Raw genomic sequence first — 21,080 nt, 5'->3', positions numbered from 1 at the left:
GATTGCTTGAAAGCATCACCCTGACAGGACCCTTGTCCAATGGGCAAGTGATGTCAATTCATCACAAGTCCTAATACAATCTCAGGAGTTTTCAAGCTAAAGCTAAATCAAGCCGTCTTCATTTGTAGGCTTAACGCACTGCATGCATATTATCCATATCCCTCCAATATGATTTATCTTGATTAAATGTTAATTTGGAGTTTGTACGATACATGATGAAGTGACTTGCAAGTGGGATGCCTTGGTGGTGATGGACAAAGGTGGGTTGAGTGCTGTATGGGTTTATATGGTATACACATATGTCCAGCCTGTTTCATGCCTCTGTGTATTGTACCCGTGGGACTTGGGGCAGTGTGCAGAACGAGTGTTTCTCCCACTGAAACCAGTAATAAGTTGCTGTACCATTAAATGAAAGCAGTTAGGCCACCTCTGAAGACCATATTTTTAAAGGCATTTAGAAGCGTGACTCTCTTTGAAATCCATGGACAATTAGATAGCCAAATACCTTTAAAGACCTGAGCCTCCATGCTTTTGCAAATCCCATCCTATAGCTGCCTAAAGTGCTAAATATGTCAATGGCCTGATTTTCAGAGGAGGTGTGATTGCTGAGTGCCTTGGCAAGCCATCCATCTGTGGACCTAGGCAGTGCCAAATGTAATGTATGAAGCGTATCAGGTCAAGTGGGTACATAATTCAATGACAAAAAAAAATGTCACTGAATTATCTTGTGGTCATCCCTAAGGTTGAGTTCAGGAAAACTCAACCCTCTGATACGCAGGGGATGGCGAGTGAAAGTATCCAGTTTCAGAAAACCGAGAAATACAGGATGCATACAACTTCAGCTCTTCTCTTCTGGACCTAGTAGTAACCAGTGGAAATTATCTGCATGTTCTCAAGTTGCGTTGACTGTTTTTTTGTGTAACCTTATTGAAAAGCGAAGGGATTCATTGGCAGAGCCAACTAATTATTTGCCTGAAGTGTGTCTCGTTGGATGGGAGGCGAGCTCTTCTGCCTGACCTTTGTGTGTGTGATCACTGAAGCAGGTATGCATGCACCTTAGGTGATCCGGTGTTGTTTCTCCTTGGTGTACGTATGATAGGAAAGAAAAGTTTCTTGTAAGAGTTGTTGGACCATTACACAGTGGTAGTAGGTCTGCAGTTGGGATGCTACCATGGCTAGAGTGAGGAGGAAAAAAAAGGTTGGGAAAGTCTGTCAATCTTCAGAAAACGTGAGTTTGGAAAAGCTGATCTTTGGGAACCCCTGGCTCCAATGATCCCGCCCCTGGAACGCTCATCTTATCTTGCTCCTCACCCTGCCCTCCCATAAAGCACGCCAAATTTGCAAGCCGTCTGCATCAGCCTGTGGAATTTAGAGGGCTTTAAGGAGCCAGCCTTTAAACAGAAACGGGTTTGCAACCCTCGCTAGCAAGTACTCTGCTATAATGAAAGTTTTTATTGCATGCAATATTTTGCTAACAAAAATCACATCCAGTGCTGCAGCACCTTTTCCCCAAGGACTTTAAAAGCACTTCACAAAATATGTGCTAATTAAGTCTTACCCGTGCCCTCAAGGGAGGTAAGTATTATGAGTATTCCCATTATACAGAGCGGAAAAATAGAGCTTTGACTAAGTTCCCTTAGCAAGACAGTTAATAAACTCAAGGAGGGAACCCAGCAACTCTGATTTCCGCTTTTAAGAGGTGCAAAGCTGTTATGCATAAGTGGTGCTTCTTCCTTTGCTCTCTTTTGCTAACACTGAGGAAGTGGACAGTGGAAGTGCTCCCATTTACTTGGGTAACTAATGACAGTGTTGCGGGTCGGTGGGGGATTGGGTGGAGGGGAGATAATTAATTCCGGGGGGGGTGGGTTTAATCTCTTTTCTTTTGTACAAAACCATAAAACAAAAATTCCGCGTGAGCCAGAACATGTACCTCCAGTAATCGAAAGAGAGGCAAGGATCTGACTAATAGATATTACGTTCCATTATATGGTCTTGAAGTCAATAAACATTAGGTTACCTTCATGCAGTGAAAAAAGACCAGATTTATTAAAAAATCTTATCTGGAGGGTTTGCATTTCAATAGGATGTGAATTTGCATATTTTAACAATAACCTCCCATCATTCTGTCTGATCTGTGCTCAGTTGGCCATACAGATCACTTTATCTTGAATAGATTATCACCGGTTTAATAAACCCTTCATAATATGCAGGTATAACAATGGTACTTCATTGGATAAAGGAGGTATTAAAGTTCTTTTTCTGGAAATAGGGGTGGCCCAGCTAGTGATTAACTTTATACCTCTGTATATTCCTGTGCTGAATACACGATTAAAGAGAGTATTCCCATTATTCACATTCAAAACGGACTGCCTCTTCGGAGCGCCGTTTAACTCCTCGCTCCCCGTGCGGGCTGCTCAGGCCGACAGAGTTGATAAAGCCGTGTCTGATAGGGTCTGTCACCTCTGCTGTCCAATAACTGAGGTCTGGGAAGAAGGCGACACCTCTCACCCATTCCTAATCCCCACGCACCCTCGGTCAATCATGCACTGCTGCCTCATGGCGAGGGGTGCAATCCCCATGAAGTTTAACATCGAACGTGCCTCTCGGCAGGCCGTTGAAAGCGTTGCCATGCAGAGAGCTCAGTGGGTTAGCTAGTTACTATACCTGCACATATTTAACTACCCAATTATTCTTCCCTTTATGTTCCTTTCAAAGATCCTTAAGAGAAATGCTATTTTCCAGTGACTGTTGAAACGAGAAATTAGCCCAAGCCACAGCTCCGCGCTCCCACCTCTCCCCACGGTTTGGATCCGAACCGCGTAACTCAGGCCTGCCGCTAACTGGGAAGCAAGGGTCCATGCCAACACAAAGCACCTCTCCGTGCAGCAAATCCAGGGCTGGATTTTGCCTTTTGCATTCCCTGCAGGGACGGGGGACCCGGTGTCCTTTTCAAATACCCATGATTCAAGTCACTTGATGCACAGCAGACTCCCAGCAGCTGCTCCGACGGGACACGTAGCACCGCAGAGCAGAACGCTTGCTGCTACACCGTCATCGCCTGCCACGACTGTGGCAAAGCCTGTAGTTTTGGTTTGGCATTGCTATTCCCTTTATTTAGTCAGATGTACTCTGAAAATCTGTCCGTAGTTATCCTCTTCCCCGTTTCTCTCTTCTTGGATCAGATAATCTTGCTGAGTTTTCATAACTTCTCAGCCTCTTTATCTTTTCTTTCCTTTCCCTGGGCAAGCTCTGATTCATGCTTGCTCCCATCCCAAGCTCTTAGCTTCTCGGGAGTCGACACGCCGGTGTGCTGCCTAACAGTAGGAGCACAGCAAGGCTAGTGAATAATTGAAAGCTATTGACTTATGATAACCTGGTATTATTGACCATAAATGATTTAACTAAAACGTGTGCATGCATACACACACACACACACACACACACACAACCTCAAGTGGATGAGCTGAAGCATAAACCCTATTGGCATGTGCCAGTTGGATGGAGCTGGTCCAAGGAGTGGAAGGACCATTATACCCTTGCGCTTCTGATGCTACCATGGTAAGATTGTTTGCTGGGACTGAGTGGAGTACTTTGAGCAACCAAATAACTCGTGATCTCCTGACTCGTTGAACCTTTCTGGACTTCTCCGATGCGAGATCAAATATTTCCTGAGCTGCAGAAAAGTTAGTAGAGTCACAGATTGGCAGGCCAGAGGGGTTTCTTGTAATCTCATCTGCCCACCTGTGGAGCACGGACCAGAGGATGATGAATCCCTATAACGAGCCCTGTCACCTGGGGCTGAGCTGGCACGTGCTGTTTTGAAAAACATCTGGTCGTGACTTTAAGTCTCTCCCTGCCCCCTGGTCTTTTCGATATATATTGAGCCAACTCTTCTGGTTCCACTTGGAATTGGAGGTGCTGAATTTGGCTTCTGCAAAAGCATGAAATACTGGCTCATCTGCTAGAAATCCTGTTATCGCTATAAATCCAGCCTGAGCCCCCAAGTCTCTGGTTGGACCTGCCAGTATAGCCCTCATGTGAAAACCCACAGGGTTCAGTTGTTTAAATGGAGCCCCATGCAGGTGCAGATGGGTGAGCTACTCAGCTTGACTGGTCCAAATAGGCAGCCAAATGTGTAGCTGCTCAACTGAGCCAGGCTTTTACATGAAAGATGAGCCCAGCTGCAGACATTGATGCCATATGCTCCTGTGCTTTGGCAAGATTTGAATTGGTATCTGAATTTTGTGGCTGGCCTCTGTCAATAGACCTCAGCTCTGCAGCTTGGGCACATTACTAGATATCTCTCTGTGCTCAATGGATGTCCATGAAGTGTCTCATTAGTGGAGGCAGTCCTTGGTTAGGTATGGGTTTCCAACTCCCCAGTGAAGCCTTTGTCCTTGACTCTATGGGGATGCTCCCTCCCTAACGCCATGTTTTGGGAACAAACCTGGTGTTGCTAGAGCAGAGGAGTGTCTGACGCAGGAAAGCTGCAGAGGTAACAGGACTCATGTTCAAGCCAGTTGAAGTCAAGGGAGCCCTTTTTCTTGAACCCAATAGATGTTGGATCAGGCCTATCATTCCTCAGTCCCATCCTCCTGTCTGAGATGCTGTTGATACTCAACTTATTTTAGAAAGATGAAGTGCCGTTTCTCCCAGGGCAGGTTTCTTTTCTCAAGTAAGCATCTGAACTAAATGTGGGGTCAGCTGAGAGGAACGTCTTTGGCTTTTCATCACCTACAGATATGGTAGATGATCACCTCTGGAAATGGCTTCCCTGGATGGAGCTGCTCCAGGTGCTGTGTGAGTACGGTGGCTGGGACGCGTAGGCACATTTGAACTTTCCAGCTCACACTTCAGAGGCCAGGCCATTATATCTGACTCCTGCCATACATGACACACGTTCCCATGATGGCTCCCCACTTTATCCGTTCTTCCACTATGTATAATTGACCATTATACTGGCATTATCTGCATCTTGATACTTTGGATTTATGGAGCTTCTAATAAATATAAATTCCCCTTTGCACACACCCCATTTAATCAAAACCTTGCTTGTTTAAGCAGTCTGTTTTATTAAATTACCAACCTCTGAAGCCATTAACTCAATTAGAAGGAGCAATTCTGTCGTCTTGAACAACCAAGGTGTAATATTGCAGTAGTATACATTATGCAGAGTATGGTCCACTGTAACAACACTCAGTGCTTATATAGCACTTTGCAACCTCAGCATTCCCTACAAAGGCTGTCTAATTAATCCTCACAGCAGCCCTGCAGGTAACTATTATTATCCCCATTTTACCACTGGGGAAACTAAGGCAGGAAGATGATGACAGGGAACAGATTTGCAGAAGAGCTCAAGGCCATGTTTTTTATTTATTTAATACCCACGGGCCACGCCAGATTGTCAAAGGAACCGAGCTCCCACGTAGGCAAGCAGATGAAGTGGCTCGATTTCCATGAGACCTCAGCACCCACTCGTTCCTGAAGCAACAGCTCTGTGACAGCCAGATGAGTGTGCTTGAAAAGCCGGTCACTTATTTTAGGTGCCTAAGTGGGCACTGGACTCTTGTGAGCGTTGGGTGACTGATGTCTTGAGTCAGTGCCCCTGAACCAGAACGCACCGAGTTCGGTTTTAAACCCCATACATCGCATCCTCCAGTGGGTCAAAAGACCCCATATGCATCCCTGCATTTTGAACTTCTGGTTTCAAGTTTTCCCTGCACTCAAGAGACTTTTTTAGGAGCTGGCTTTGCTTTTAAATTGACAACAGCGATTCTTGCATCATTACGTGATGCTGGGAGTTTCAAGGAAAGCAATGCATACCATCTGGCTTAGGATCAAATCTCCAGAGTTGGGAACGCTGCAACTGCTTATATCCATGCTTAGGGCAGGACAGCTTTTACATGCGATCGGTCTCCAGCTGCTCTGCAAAGGATCAAGGAGAACCATTTACTTTAAGGAGGTGATTTCCTCCCCCCGCCCCAAATATAATAATCTGTACACAGATTCTCATCGTTGTCCTTTCTTCTTTCATCAGTACAATGTAGCCACCCCTAATTTGTAAAGCATCGATACGAGGATGATGTCTGCCAGGCAGGGTTTACTGGTGAGGTTGAATTTCAGCTTGTAAATGGACATCAGGTTTGGCCCCACGTATACCAAGCATCTCCCCATTTGTTTATAAGGTGCCTGAGTTTAAGACTGGAGATAACGAAACAATGGGGCTCTTTTGCCCATGTTGCCCTGCATGGGGTTTTGATCGGCCTGGCACACCTGTAAGATGCTGCGCAGTTGATCGGCCATCAGGGTTTCTCCCTCGTCGCCCCACTGCTTTCAACCCTTGCCGTTCCTGCATGCTTCAAATGCGTGACCTGCAAACGGAGCTCCTCCCGCTGGTCCGCACAAGCGGAGAATCAGACCCAGGGAGTTCAGACACAGACTGTAAAAAGGTTAATGGCTAATACCGCCTGAAAGTTTATTGCTGAACTTTTAGTGTCTCTAATCAACGCGCCCTCTTTAATCAAATGCCACAGCCAAAAGGGAGGGGGGGCGGGGAGAGGGGAAAATGCTGCCAATGAGTTGTTTCTTCTTGATGAGACCTCGCTGGTGTGTCTCTGCCAGCATTTCCCGAGGGCTCTGCTGGAGATGAAAATGTTACACAAGCAAGCGAGCGGTAGGAGCCAGCGACCAAGGGAAAAGCCAGTGGGGGTTAGGGAAAACGGAGTAAATAACTCCCGGCTTTATGCTGCGATGGCAGGGTGGCTGGCAGATCCTGGCCATTAACAGATGTGGACAGGTGAACCTTTCCACCAAATCAATCATCATATTTATTCTAATTGTATCGTAATAGTCCCCCAGGAGCTCAGTTCAAATGAGCTTGACATTATTAAAATTTTAATGCCCAGTTTTCATAGCTGAATGAATATTTAAAGGGTATGTCCCGGGCTTAAGTTATGATGATGAAGAAATTAATGGGATGTCTTGTTTAATGCTTTGCTACATGTTGATGCAAAAAAAGTGGTGTTCAAAAAAAAAAAATTAAAAAGCGGGGAGGGGGACAGGGAGAAGAAAGACCATTTTTAGGTGCAATTCGTCAGAAGAAGGAAGTGTCTGTGATGCATTCATCTCAGGAAAAGCAATTGCTGGCTGGCTCTTTGAGGAAATATTTCTTATACTTGGGGTCGGGAGGCGGCGGGGACTAGGGTATGGCAGGAGATCCAGCCCTGCAACATGACAGCTCAGAAACACGTCACCACGCGAAATATCTCCTCATCTCTGGACTTCATGATGGAGCCGTACACCGGGACGGCAAACCCTTTCCTGGCTGGAGCGAGATCGGAGAATGGTCTTTGTTGCTCAGCCGGGGGGGTTGTTTATTGTGAGTCCCTCGATCAGCTTTGAAGGATGGCATAATTAATCAGAGAGACTCATCACTCTTGTAATTATGCTGTATGTAATTGTCAAAACAGAGGGCCAGATAGTATCAGTGATACACCAGTGCAGTGAAGTAGCAGCTCTTTCCAAGTCAATGGGACACATCCTCAGCTGGTTGGATTTATGCCTGGACAGAGTTATGCCTGTTTCTACCAGCTGAGGACCAGTGTCCTTATTATTAAAATGGCTGAGGACCAGTGTCCTTGGCCCAGTGTCAAGTGAGGGCAGGATCTGGACCCCGCGCATGCTGTTTTCCTGGAAGTCAGTGGGGCTTTTTAAAACTTTCCTCTGGTTTTCCCCAATTATATTAAGACGTGTTTGGTGGGCTCTTTTAGTAGCAATAGTCATGGTGCAATGGTCTGGCTTGCGCACTTGTAATAGAAACAAACACCAGGAAGAGTAGCCCGTTCTTGATAGCTTTGATCTGTTTAAAGTACCTGCCTTAATATACATTCCTGGCTGGTAAGAGATGAAGGGAGCCAGAGTTAATACTGTAAGCCCTTCCACAGAAAATTTCCTTTAGAGGAACACTGTCAAGATTAAGATAATCTCATTCCCTTAAAATGTCTTTACTTGTTTTACGACGGGAACATTAATCATGGCCCTGATCCAGTGCGGCGCTAAGGGCTTTATCTGCAGGCACAGTTTGCACCTGTCTCATTTAAGGTGCAATTTCGAATCAGTTTACTCAAGCCGGTGTAGAAGTGCTGCACTGACACTGATAGTCTAGTTTTAACCAGGCTTCTTTTGGGTTATCTTAAGTCAGTTAGACCTCGGCAGCATGCGAAAGTTGCATTGGCTTCATTCAAGCAACGCTGCTGTACATCGCTGCAGCTTGCATTCCCCTCCCGTGGGGCTGTCAGGCCAGTTGGGGTTTCATGGGAGGGCACGTGCATGTTGTTCCACGTGCACATTAGCAAGGATGCCATTATTGCATGGGAATTATCCAGTTCCTGCACTGAGATGGGTTTGAGTCCCTTCGGTACAGCTAGAGCAGACTCATGTGACACGGTTTCACTTGTAAATTCAGCAGTGATGGAGCAAGGGGTAACCTAGCTTTGCAGCACTCACCCCCCTTGCAAACATGCCAGAAGCAATGACATTTCCAGCTGTGCTAACCTTTCAAGAGTGGGTGGGAAGGGACAGGGTGAGGACTTGGTCATGGTTCCCAGAGGAGCCAGCTCGACTCAAAGGAGTGCATAAGTTGTGATCGTAACCAGGGCACAGAGCATGCAATGCCTTCTGTGATTTCCTGAGAAAACTCTGGCTCCACTTAAGCAATGAGAATAACCTCAGCACTCACATTTGTGATAGGAAAGCATTTTACCTCTTGGGTTTGGGTCCAGGTTAGAGCGACTTGTTAATGTCTGCTGTTCAAATTGCTGGCTTTTTAAGCGGGGAAGTCATGGAAAGCTGCTAGCTGTGGCTGAGAGCAGTTCTTATCCTCGCTGGACATGCACAGAAAGCACAGAGGATCTGATCCTACCAGGCAAAACCCCCACTGGGATCATGCTGAAGTCAATAGGAGCTTTGTCAGACCAATAGGGATTGCTTTGGAGGCAGAGGGAAAGCTTATAGATTAGACTGTAAGGTGCCCAGATGCTAGGGTGATGGACATTGAGATGGGCTGCAGTTCAGCTGATCCATCCCCTGCATGAACACCAGCCTATTTGTAGCAAGCTGGATTAAACAAGGTCAGTTCTCTATAAAGAGAGGCAGAGGTGTGGTCACAGCTGGCTTTAAACTACATAGGGCAAGGTCAATAAGAGGGAAACCTGGGATAGACACACACTCGGGGCTTTGTTATAATGATTTGGTAGCTAGTGCAAGACCCTAGGCCATTGGTTTTCAACCATTCTTCATTTGCAATCCCTTTTGGAAACTTTGAATGGAGGTGTAGGCCCCTTTGAATGGTAAGTGTTGGCATTTGCATACTTTTGCTTGATCATAGTCATCTTTTGCAGGTCCCTGAGACATAGTCTGAAGACCCCCAGGGGTCTGTGGACCACAGGTTGAAAACCACAGCTCTGCTGCTGAGCCTGTGCTGTTATAGGGACTAAATCAGCTAGTTAAAACTAGCCCAAGAAAGTCTGGATGAGCAGCACACCCTGGGATCCCAGGGCAGGCCAGTGGTTGGGGAGCTTAGCTTGCTTAACCTAGCCAAACCCAGCCTCAGAGGAAATGGGTTAATTCAGGGGGCAGCTGAACACCAAGGCTCAGAGGGAGTTATTTAAAGAAAAGGATAATATTTTTCCAAAAAAAAAAGATGGGGATAAACAGGCCATAGTACACATAAGGGTGGAGATGGCGTGGTTTCCAAGCAGTGAGGCTCTGAAGCAGCTTCCCAGGAGCAGGAGCACTGCTCCTACAAGGGAGCTTGCTTGCTTGAGGAAAGGGCTCGCACAATGCAGTTCTCCACTGTCGTGGGGGACTTGGTTTGAAAATCCCACCCAGCTCTAGTACCTCAAATTAACCCCCCGTGCAGTCAGGATCCTAAAATGATTTTCGAGCTCGAGCTCACCTTGCCTGAGTAACACTGTCAGGCTCGAGGGGGTTGCTCCCGTGAGTAAGGGTTTTGGGGCTCAGATGCTAAGCTGCTGAGACCAGGTAGCCGCATGCCCTTGTTAGGCTGTTCGATGAGGTTGGCTTCTCTGGATGCAGATTTGAATATAAAATAGCTCCTTGTTCAATAAGAAGCTCTTATGAAGCAAAGCTCATGATGTCTCTCTCTCTCTCTCTCTCTGAAAATTAAGACTTTATTGTTCGGGGCTTTCTCTGTTTTATTCCTCTAAACAGGCTCAATATGGCCAAGCACTGAGCACTCCTCCAGGGTGCTGAGATCCTTTGGGCACCTATTGGCTTCACTGAGAAGCCAGAGGGGCTCGGTGATGAAGTCCTGTATACTCAGTGGTCCACTGAACAAACTTTAAGATAGTCAGGCCCATTTTTGTTTCAGCACTTTCTTCAAACACAGCCTCCCAAAAAAGCCTTTCCCAGTGAAAAAGTTTTGGATGCCAAACCAGAGGTTTCTGTGCATGAACCTGAACTGAACTTAAGGCCCCTCTAGGTTCATCTATATACACAAGACAGGTGGAAAGATGAATCGATAGTTAGATGGATGGATTATAATGTGTTTTATATGATATATAGAAAATACTCTCCGAGTGCGGGGATGGCCAGTAGCAATCATTCTCAGGGGTAGGCGCCAGAGCCTTGAGTGATTTGTAAAGGTCAAACCCTTCAAGATATTTTTTTCATATCTCATACAATCCCATTTCAGATCTCCCCATCTGTTTGTGTACGCAGCTATGATACGCGGCTCGTCTGGAGCTGGCTGGGGGGAGTGGAAAGGAATTAAAAGTCCGCACTAGACAGATAAGGTTTGGGATAAAATAATTGCAGACACACTCCTCATTCCTGGCACTTCCCTGCAGGACATGGGCAAGAGATTTTTTGATAACTTTTACCGCGTTCCCTTTTTGCTGCTCTTTAATTAACCCTGGGTAGCTTGCAGGCTGTTGCACTGTGTACATGCATGCACACATGCTATTGTGTCATGGGAGGGCCGGCTGTGCAGTCAAGATGCACGTTCCCAATATGCTCAGGGTTATCATTCACTCATTTAGTTTGCATTAAAAGGAAAACATGGAGAAGGCCAGATTTGCACATGAGTGATGCAACTCCATCAGTTCAGTGGATCTACAGCAGTTCCCTAAATTAAAGAGTTGGCCCCTGAAGAGATGGCTTTGGCCATACTCTGGCTGACATCAGTTTTACATCCCTGCAATTCATTTGTCAATGGAGCTACACCGAACTTAAGCTGCAAGCAGAGCCAAAGTGACTAATCCAAGGCACGCAGTCAGTTATGGAGTAAAACTGGTGCTGCATTTCCAGCCTTTCTAAATCTGACACAGAAATATGTCATATCCTTTAGTGCCTGTAATCCTGCGAAGATCACAAAAGTCTTTTAGCTGTACAAACCCTTACTAGTGAAAGTAACTTTATTCACATTGATTTCAATGGCACCATGCATGTAAATGCAATTATTCTTATAGGCACGGGTTTACCAGAACAGATCCTAACTCAAAATGCTTCATCAATGGCGGTTTCAGTCCTTAGAGGGACTGGCAATTCCTGCTCTCTTCCAATAAAACACTTAAGCATATGCTTAACTTTAAGGCTGCATTTAGTCCCATTGATTTCATCCCTGTGACAACTATAGAACTATCAATTAGGTCATTAGTGACACAAAGCCGACTCGTTAGTCAGGGAGGTGGTGGCTATCGAGCGGCACATGGCAGCAGGATGCAACGGGATGGGAAGTGAAGGAGAATCTGGGATCTGCTGGAAAATGCAGGCTGGTGACCCATGCCTTGAAGATCAGCCTGAACTCTGGGTTAGGCGTCTGCTATTTGCAAAATTGCCCAGGCATCTTTAAAAACTACAAGCAGCTTCTCATAAATGAGCTGTCTGGGGAGGGACTGGCTCTTTTTGGGGACCCAAAAAGCACCTGGCTGTACAACTAATAATAATGAAAGCTTGTGATCTTGCATATCGGCATGGCAGCACTGCATCCCTTGTCACCAAACAGGAGCAGAGGGGCAGCGCTGACCTTGAGGGCTGACTGCCATGTCCTGAATCATCAGCTCCACTTAACACAGCACCTAGTGGGGGGTCTTTCCTCAGAAAAGCCAGATCCAAATGCCCTTTGAAGTCGACAGGGATTTTGTAGTTGATGTCGGTGGGGTTTGGGTCGGATCCCAAGCTCTGACCTGGCTTGACCTTACTGGGCTGGGGGAGCTTTCTGCCTGAACCAGCTCATCCTGTGCACATTCAATATTCGCACCATGCTGGCACGCATTCAGCTCATGCATCGCCGTGTAGGCGCTGTGCTTGCTCTGGGTTTCTGGTTCTCAAGTTTGGGGGTTGGCAGGGCCCCTTAATCGGATGGTGACCGTTCGGTCCTTACCGAGACTGCATTGGAGAACCAAGACTTTGCTAGTTTGAGAGGAGAGGGTGTCGTGATTTTCTGCTTAGTGAAGCTGTCCATCTATTTTAGGCATGGCAAGGACTTCTGATTTTGTACTAGTAGTAATAATAATATTACTATCTAATATCATAATATTGATATATGATAGCATATATAACATCGTATCACATTAATATAGGATATCACAATCTTGATATATAATAGCATATATAACATCATATCATATTAATGTATAGTATATTGATATATGATAGCATATATAACATCGTATCACATTAATATAGAATATCACAATCTTGATATATAATAGCATATATAATATCATATATTAATATATAATATCATATTGACATAGCATATATAACATCATATCATATTAATATATAATATCATAATATTGATACATAATAGCACATATCACATCATATCACATTAATATAGAATATCACTATCTTGATATATATCATATATTATATCATATCATATTAATATATACCACAATCTTGATATATAATATCATATATAATAGCATATCATATTAAAATATAATATCACAATATTGACATACTAGCATATATAACATCATATCATATTAATATATAATATCATAATATTGATATATAATAGCATATATAATATCATATCACATTAATATAGAATATCACAATCTTGATATATATCATATATAATATCATATCATATTAATATATATCACAATCTTGATATGTCATGATATTGATATATAATACCATATATAACATATCATATTAATATGTAATATCATATAATAAACACATATATTTATATTTAAACATATTTATATTTATATATATTTTCATATCTAGAAGGTACCAAGGGGCTTTGCCAAAGTACCACTGAGCCCTCATTTTGCAGAAGAGGAAACTGAGGCACAGAGCAGTGAATTGACCGAGGTTACCTAGCAAGGCAGAGCCAGGCAGGGACCCCAGGTGTCCTGAGCTTCAAGCCAGCGTTGTGTCAGGAAAACCTATCTTCTTCCTAGTCTTAAAAGCAATGTCTTCTCTAAAAGGGACTCAGTAGGAACAGATCCTGCTCCATTTAATTATCCCCAGTCCTAACTAGTGGCCCTCAGCCATTGACAAGTTTTACGTGCTGTATCTGCTGGCATCGTCTCCTCCGGCCTTCGGCAGAAACTCGGGCCCTACAATTCACCCAGTGACATGTGCGTGAAGCTCAGCACCGAGTTTGCAGCCTGCGACCTCTCGGTACAGAGCCAAAACTGCAGAGGAGGAGCTAGATTCAACTCAGCCTCATGTGGCATGGATGTAATTGCTAATTAAGGGCCCTCATACACTGCAGACGGAGGTGCAGAGGCACCCAAGCTAATGGTAAATGAGCCTCGTCAGGTACCTATCTAGGCACAGCGGCATGGAGCTCGGCACGGGGTAATTTAATCCAATTCCACTGATCTCTGTTCTCCTCCTCTCCTGCTTTCCCTCCTGGTGTTCGTCACACCGCACACCTTGTCTCCAATTAGATTTCAAGCTGTTTGGGGCAGGGACTGTCTCTTTTCTTTTTTTTTTCCCCTCTTCATTTGTACATCGAGGCCCCGATCCTGACCCAGGCTGCTGGAAACATTGGCAGTGCAGATAATAAATAATAATAAAGGGAGTTGGGGAAGGGAGAGGGTGGTAGGAATAGAGAGAGCGAGAGAAAGAGAAATGGAGAGAGATGGAGACAGTGAGTAATCAGCTGTCTCTGTTTTCTCCCCTCCTTTCCCAGGTGATCCTTCTACTTGCTCTAAATTAATTTCAAAGCCAGAGGGAGCAGAAAAAAGCAAGGATGGAAGAGGAGGTGTGGGGGGAAGAAAACCTTTCCAAAAAAAAAAATCACAATGCAGAGAAGCATCTGTCCCTTGTCTAATGCCTGCGCTGGCCTGTAGCTGATGGTGCTGAGAAATATACAGCAGCCAGCTCTGACATTTCATTTCTGCAGAGAATTGAAAAAAGGGCTTGCTGTAATTCATCGCTTCTTGTAACTCAAACCCTTTCTGACAGGAGGACCTGCGCTGTCTTTTAACGGTGGCACCGCGGAGGCCGTAATTGGACATGAGAAACAATGTCGGGCTGGTGTCTGCGGGGAGGGTGCGGCCGGGGCCGGGCTCTGCAAGCCGACGCCGGAGGATATGGAGGGGCTGGTTCTCGCTGCCGCTAGTTTTGGGGGTCCAAGGACGAGGGGGAGAGGTGCCTGGTGATCCACGTGGGCAGACATGCGGGTGCCACCTGTAATGCAGTTTCTCGGAGGGGGTGGCAGCCTCCGGGCACAAAGGGTCGTGGGGTACGGGGGAGCTTGACTTGGCGTCAGGCTATGGGATGGGATGTTTGCCGGGGTAAGATGTCAACTGCTAAATTTGCCATTAGACAGCTTGAATGGATTCAAAGGTGTCACCCTCCTTTGAGAGCCAATGGGTTGGGTGGAAGTAGGGTACCTTTGGGGTCACTCAGGTTGGAAAACTGAGGCATTGGGGAGATGACGTGAGTAGCCCAGGGTTAGAGATGGAGCTGGGAATAAATCCTGGGTGTCTGCTGTGGATAAATGACTTGAATATGGAGGGGCGACAGTGGCCCGATCAGGCTGGATAGCTGGAGCAATAGCCCCCGATCTGGGTTCAGTTCCCTTCCCTGCCACAGCCTTCTTGCATGGCCTCAGGTGAGTCACTTAGCCCCTCCATACCTCCAGGCCTCCCCTCTGTGACAAAGCTGGCAGTGCTGCAAAGTGGGAGCTTGGAGCTACCAGTGTGGTCAGGACAGGTGACTGCAATGGTCCTTTCTGGCCTTAACATGCGAGTCAATCGAAGCAGGATACAGGCCTTGCTCTGCCACACCGGGGCGGTGTGAGGAAAGGTGGCCAAGCACAAAGGGGACACAGTGTGAGGAACCCACCCACTATTTAAGAGAGAGAGAGGGTTGTGCGTGACCCTCAAACCTCTGTGAACCAGAGGCTGATCTCACTTTGGTTTGTGAGATATTGCAGAGTGCATCTGAAGCAAATCCCACGTCTCTGCTGGGCAGTGGTGAAGGTCCCGGGGGCCTTTCCCCTGCAGAACATGGGACCACAAACCTGCCTCTAAATGAAAGCCCGGGGAACAGCTGTGCTTCATGCCGGGCCAAGTGGACAACCCAAATGAATACAGCTATTTCCTTCTCTAGTGCCTCTGAGCCTATCCATGTAACAAGCCAAGTGCGAACCTCACTGCAGAGCCTGTGCAAACTTGGGAAACTTGGAGATCCCGACTTGAAGGCACAGGCACCCCCTTATCACCCCATGAATCCTAAAATCTTCCCTAAAACCACCCCAGCCATTCAGGCCTGGGCTCTCCTCCATGCACCAGCAGCACAGACAGAAGTTACAGAAGAGGTTGTGTTTTGAAACCTCTTTGTCTGACCCCTCGCGCGGCGACGGTTCAGATTTTCATCCGCTCGGATATTTTTGAAGCAGTCTGCAGATGTCGATCGCGGCGATCGGGTGTTTTCTGTGGGCAGATCGGGCGAACATTGTCACTTCTGTCTGCGCCCCTATAGGAAGGTCGTCCTCCCTGAGCTCCCTTCAGAGGGGTCTGTGGAGGCAGCCCCAGAAGTGCATCTCCCAAAGGAGCTGTGCCGTCCCAAAGCTGGAAGGTGAAACGGCAGCACAGAGGTGGGAGGTATTTGGGAAAAGGCCTCTTGCTTCCAGCAGACCCCTCTGAGGTCCATGCATTAGGGTATGATCTTTGATTTCCTCCCAAACAAATCCTACCTACCTACACCCCATCTATCCCAGACTAATCAGGAAGGTCTGTGTCGTGCTACCCACTGCACTGCGTCTCTATAGTTTATTCTCCCTTTGGGGAAGACTTGTCTCCCCTCTTTCCTCCTCCCTCCCCGTCGAGCCCCATCCTCCTCCCCTCTCGACTTTCTTCGTGAGAAGGGGGAGTGGGAAAGCTCCCTAGATAGAGAGGAGGAAACTTAATTATTTCCCTCTCAATGTTTCTCCCTATAATTGGTGTCTTTCATGTCAAGATGATCTCAATTTGTATTATGGGCTCCGTGTGCACAGCACTTTCTCTTTGGTCTATAAAGAAATTGTCAAGTGCATAAATCATAGTGTACATTAAATTACACTAGCCTTTTACTTATTAATTTCCCCAGGTTTTTTTTTTTTCCCCCTCTATTGAATACTTCTTCCCACCCTCTTTCCTTCTGTCTCTGGCATTTCTCCTCTCTGCTTTTTTCCCCTCCGCCCCCTCTCTCCATCTCTGTCTGCATGTCCCCGGCAACTGTTTCTCTCCATGCTGCTTGGCAAAGGGCTGCCTCCCCTGCCGCTTGCACCTGATCCTGCCGGGCCCCGTCACTCGGAGAGGAGTTTTCACTCCAGCTAAGGTCCTGATCCAAAGTCGATTCGAGCCCATCGGTGCCTTTCCATTGACTTCAATGGTCTTTGGATCAGTCCCTGGTGGGGGATAGGTCACTAAATCGTCCACGGTGCATTCAATTTATGGCCCTGTTGGACTAAAGGCATCAGCTTTTGGCAGCTGAGCAGTCCTGGCTCTGTCTAGCATTTGGATGGGATATCAGCTGGGTGTCATAGGCACAAGCCAAGTAGTTGTGGTCAAGTGCTTGGATGGGAGAAGCTGATGGAGTGGAAAGAGCTCACTTGGCTCTGCTGTTACTGCTGAGCTGATGGATAGCAATAAAAAAAAATAAAAATCCTGTGTAGTTATGATGTGTTTGGCCCCTACAGACCGCTACCTCCCCATAGCTAAAGCAGGTAGCAAAAGCCTGTACTTTGGCTGAAAGTCCTAGGCTGGATCCCTGCTGATGTCCCACCGTGGGCTCCATTGCAGCTCCATCAGCAGGGGATTGCCAGCTCGTGTTCCCAAGGTCAAATGCTGTCATTTGCTTGCACCAGTTCAACTCCTTTGACTCTGCTGGGCTCACGGGGACATGAAATGAGAGCACACATTGTTCTCTGATGTCTAGAGCCATTAAGCTGCAAGCCAGACCTCTCCCTGGTTAATACGAGTGTGATTTGAACTGTAGTCATATTATGTCTAAGCACATTTCCCTCTGAAGACAACAATGCGGCAGGCTCCGCTAGACCCTCCATCACGCTAAGCTACTCGTCAGGTGCTTTGATAGCTTTTTAATACTAAATATGTTTGCAGAGCAATTAGGATAAATCTAGGTGGTTATGAAATACTTTCTGAAGTGGAAATGAAACCCACCTTGCTGTCCGACTAAGATGAATCCAAACACATGGGCAGAGAGAGTCAGGACTGGTTGGCCTGGAGGGTAAGAGGAGGCAGTGGAGGGTTTGAGGAAAGGGGTGCGGAGAAGCTATTTAGCGATCGTCCTTGCAGAATTTGTGAGTGGATGAAATAGAGACGAGATGAGCGCTCGCTGCACAAGGTATGAACAAATGAACGCCTGTTGCAAGAAGCAATAATTTAGCATTCACATGTTGTTAGCATAACTTCTCTGATGCATTGTAGACCTATACAAAGGAACTGGACCCCCATTAGTATTGGCTGTTCCAGTTTTCAACCCAGGTCTCCCCTCTTCTGCCTGCCTCTGAAAAAAGGCAGCGGAAAAAAAAAAAAGGGAAACTGGAGATCTGAACCATTATTAGCTTTGGAGACATTGCAGGCTTTAAGGCATGAGCTCTCTCTTAGCAAATGTCTAAGTAGCCCAGGCTGACAGCATTGCAAGATCTCCCGGGAAAACCACCCCGCACTTTCCAGACCTCTGTCTATCTGTGTTTTTTCTGTGCTCCTCCTCGAGTTGTTGGTACCCTCGTTGCAGGCTGGCAGGCGGACAAATCTTCAAAAGTAGTTAATGTTGGTATATGTTGCATGTGAGGGCCTCAGGTTCCTTCAACATTGTATTTGAGTCCTGATGTGTGCCCCATCTAGACGGTGGCTGGCAGCCAGACTCTGCAAGAGGCAGCACCGTGTCCGGCTGCAGAGCCTTGAGGAGGAGCTCTGGCCAACTCAGAAACCCACCTTGTTCTCTCCAGGAGCAAAAAACACCTCTGTGTTGTGGGCCAAGAGAAGGGCATGCAAAGTGCACTTCAGCCCTCCCTGCTCCTCATCGATGGGTCATGCCCCGACCAGCACTGCACCCCTACTGCAATTGGCTTCTTATTGGACATGAAGGTGCTGAAGGTTTCTTGCTCCTTCTCCCTACCCAGTTCTTACGTCCTGCTCTCAATGCTCTTTGTCCTGTGGCCGGTTCTTAAATGGCTAACATGACCCACCCCAGAGGTGGGTGCACATGGATCAGGGTTACAAAATGAATAGTTTTTGTATTGTTTCCATACCCCAAAGTGATGTGGAAGGAACTGTGGAAATCCTTTGAGATGAAAAGCTCTGTTGTATCCAGTCTAATCTATAGCAGTGCTTTAGATATTCCCCTAACATTAGGCATTGCCAGCCAAAATGAGCAAGGATACCCGATTCTCCTCCTCCCAAGTACTGAGCTGCTCCAGGGTTACTGAAGCTTTAGTGATGGATAGCGGGACTAAGCCTGGCTTGCAAACAAGAATCCCATTTCAGAAACAATATCCCCAAGTTTTCAAGTGAGATCTTTCCCATTTTTCATGGAAACAACGAGGCAGGGACCTGCTTTCTGACTAGCTAAGAGCCGCTAGGTTGGTCTACCCCCCTGGGATGTAGGAAACCTAGCCTCAAGTCCCGAGTCTGCTGGACTTGAACCAAGGGTTGCCAGTGGGGTGCCCTAGCCACCAGGCTGGTTAGCCATTCCCTGTTCCTGCGAAACCTGGCCTCTAAAAGTTGCATCAAAATTTCTGAAAATGCTCCTGTTTTGACAAACCATCGTTTTCCGGCCAAAGGATCTTTTTTTTTTTTTTTTTTTTTTGTGGGAAAGCTCGTGGCCAGCTCTAGGTGGATCTGACCCTCCCTTTTCCCAGCACCGGTAAGCAAATCCCTACTGGGGTCAATGAAGCAACACCAGTTACCATCAAACGGGGATCCTGGGCTAATGTCATTCACTCCATGGGCAGGTTGTTGGTTTGGGGCTGCTTTCTACGTGAAGAAAACCAGGCTCTAAAAAAGCTCCGCATTGAAAAAAATCACACCACCACCACCACCAAAAGGCAAAACAAGCAAGAAGAAGAGAATCTCTTGTTCGTGGTCCCATTGCTAATTGTGCTTCTCTGTTTCCTTGCAGATGAACAGACCGATCCAGGTGAAGCCAGCGGACAGCGAAAGCCGAGGAGGTAGTAGACTACATTGCTCTCAGCCACAGTGCTAAGTATAATTGTTGTCTCTGGCTTCTCTCAGGCAATGTGCTGATCAATTAGTAACGTAATCACTGCCAAAAAATTCCCTCTGCAGCAAAGATTCTCTTTATTAAATCTCCTTTACTTCGTCTCGCTTTCCTCATATTCAATTATTATTTGATTTTAAAAGGCAGGCAGGTGCCAGCGATTGCCTGGGAAACAAATAACTGCCTCGTTAAGAAGTGAAGCATCAGGCGCTGACTTAACAAAGTTTAACAGTGTCGATGGCAACTTTATGTTTTTTTTTCCTGCCACGTGCCACCATTAGGCCAAGTTGCAGAGGTGTGACGTTCAGTTAGGACAAGGCGTTGTGTTTGACTGCATCTCTGTTTTACTGTGGCCATACTGTCTGCTGGGTACTTGAGGATGCCTTGACTCTTCCCTAACTTTGGGGAAAGCCAAATGAGACCGCACATGTGTATTTGGAAATATTGAGAGAGGTGCAGCATGTTGTATATGCTCAGCTGGTGGTATAAGGAGTATACACAAATGCATACCCCCTCTCATCCCAGTTTTATGAGTGATGCGCAGGTCCTTTGGTTTGCACGTGTCACTGAGATCAGAATCTGCCTGTGTGTATCTACTTGCCTGGATAAGGCAAACTTTGAAGCCTCTGCTTAGTTGATTGTTCAATGGATCACACACACACAAAAAGGAGTTGCCTCCTTCAGGGTGTGTTTAAACAGACTTGATTAGGTGATTCTGCACTGTCCCCTTCAAAACCTGGAGGCTGCTTCTTAGGTGTTGCCCCAGCACAGGTACATATGTGTCATTTTTAGTTATGAAGGGCAAAGAATAGATATTATTTGGGATTGCTTATTTAACCAAATTTATGTTACAGGTGCAGAGCGATATTTCTATCTTCATGACGTCTTCCTCCCTCTCCACTAAATCTATTCCTACTCTCTGATTGCAATAAGAAAGGGAGAGTGCTGTCCACATAACCAGCAAGGATGTTAGCGCATGTCTATCAGTAACGATCTCTGAATAGGCCAGACTTGTCTTTTAACAATGATTTGGCTCTTCTCTGGGTAACACACACACAAAAAAACCCAACCCTTTTATCTTTTGCATAGATGTGGTCCCTTCCTCATTAATGTAAATAGCATCTTTCTATTGGCAGTGGTTGAATTATCCAAGAACAGCTGCCTAAAGGCAGTGAAATGGATCTCAGCAAAGGAACTGAAGTTGTATTCTTTCTAGTCAAAGGATTTGGGTTCCAGAGGTTTTGATCAAATTAATTAGAGGCTCTAATTCACCAGTGGCAGAACTGAATGGGAAGCTTTGTATGCAGATTATAGATAAAGACGAGGCATTATGAAAGGGTGGTTGACAGGGG

At 46.2% G+C, this 21,080-nt stretch overlaps 1 protein-coding gene across 31 annotated transcripts in view; it reads left to right on the top strand.

The window, feature by feature from the left end:
* Positions 1-21,080, top strand: part of LOC102368354 (CUGBP Elav-like family member 4) — an 840,681-nt gene that overhangs the window by 452,848 nt on the left and 366,753 nt on the right. For 17 of the 31 annotated variants that reach the window (XM_025202782.1, XM_025202772.1, XM_025202762.1 and 14 more), the window contains exon 3: positions 19,630-19,678. In XM_025202782.1, the coding sequence (XP_025058567.1) occupies positions 19,630-19,678 (49 nt within the window). Of the gene's footprint in view, positions 1-19,629; positions 19,682-21,080 lie in introns of all 31 variants that reach the window. The other 14 variants (XM_006022468.1, XM_025202785.1, XM_025202777.1 and 11 more) reach the window with 1 other exon arrangement.

This window comes from Alligator sinensis, unplaced genomic scaffold, assembly GCF_000455745.1.
Source record: "Alligator sinensis unplaced genomic scaffold, ASM45574v1 scaffold801_1, whole genome shotgun sequence".
Classification (NCBI taxonomy): Eukaryota; Metazoa; Chordata; order Crocodylia; family Alligatoridae; genus Alligator; species Alligator sinensis.
The sequence above is the reverse complement of the archived record's forward strand: the minus strand, read 5'-3'. Positions and strand labels throughout refer to the sequence as shown.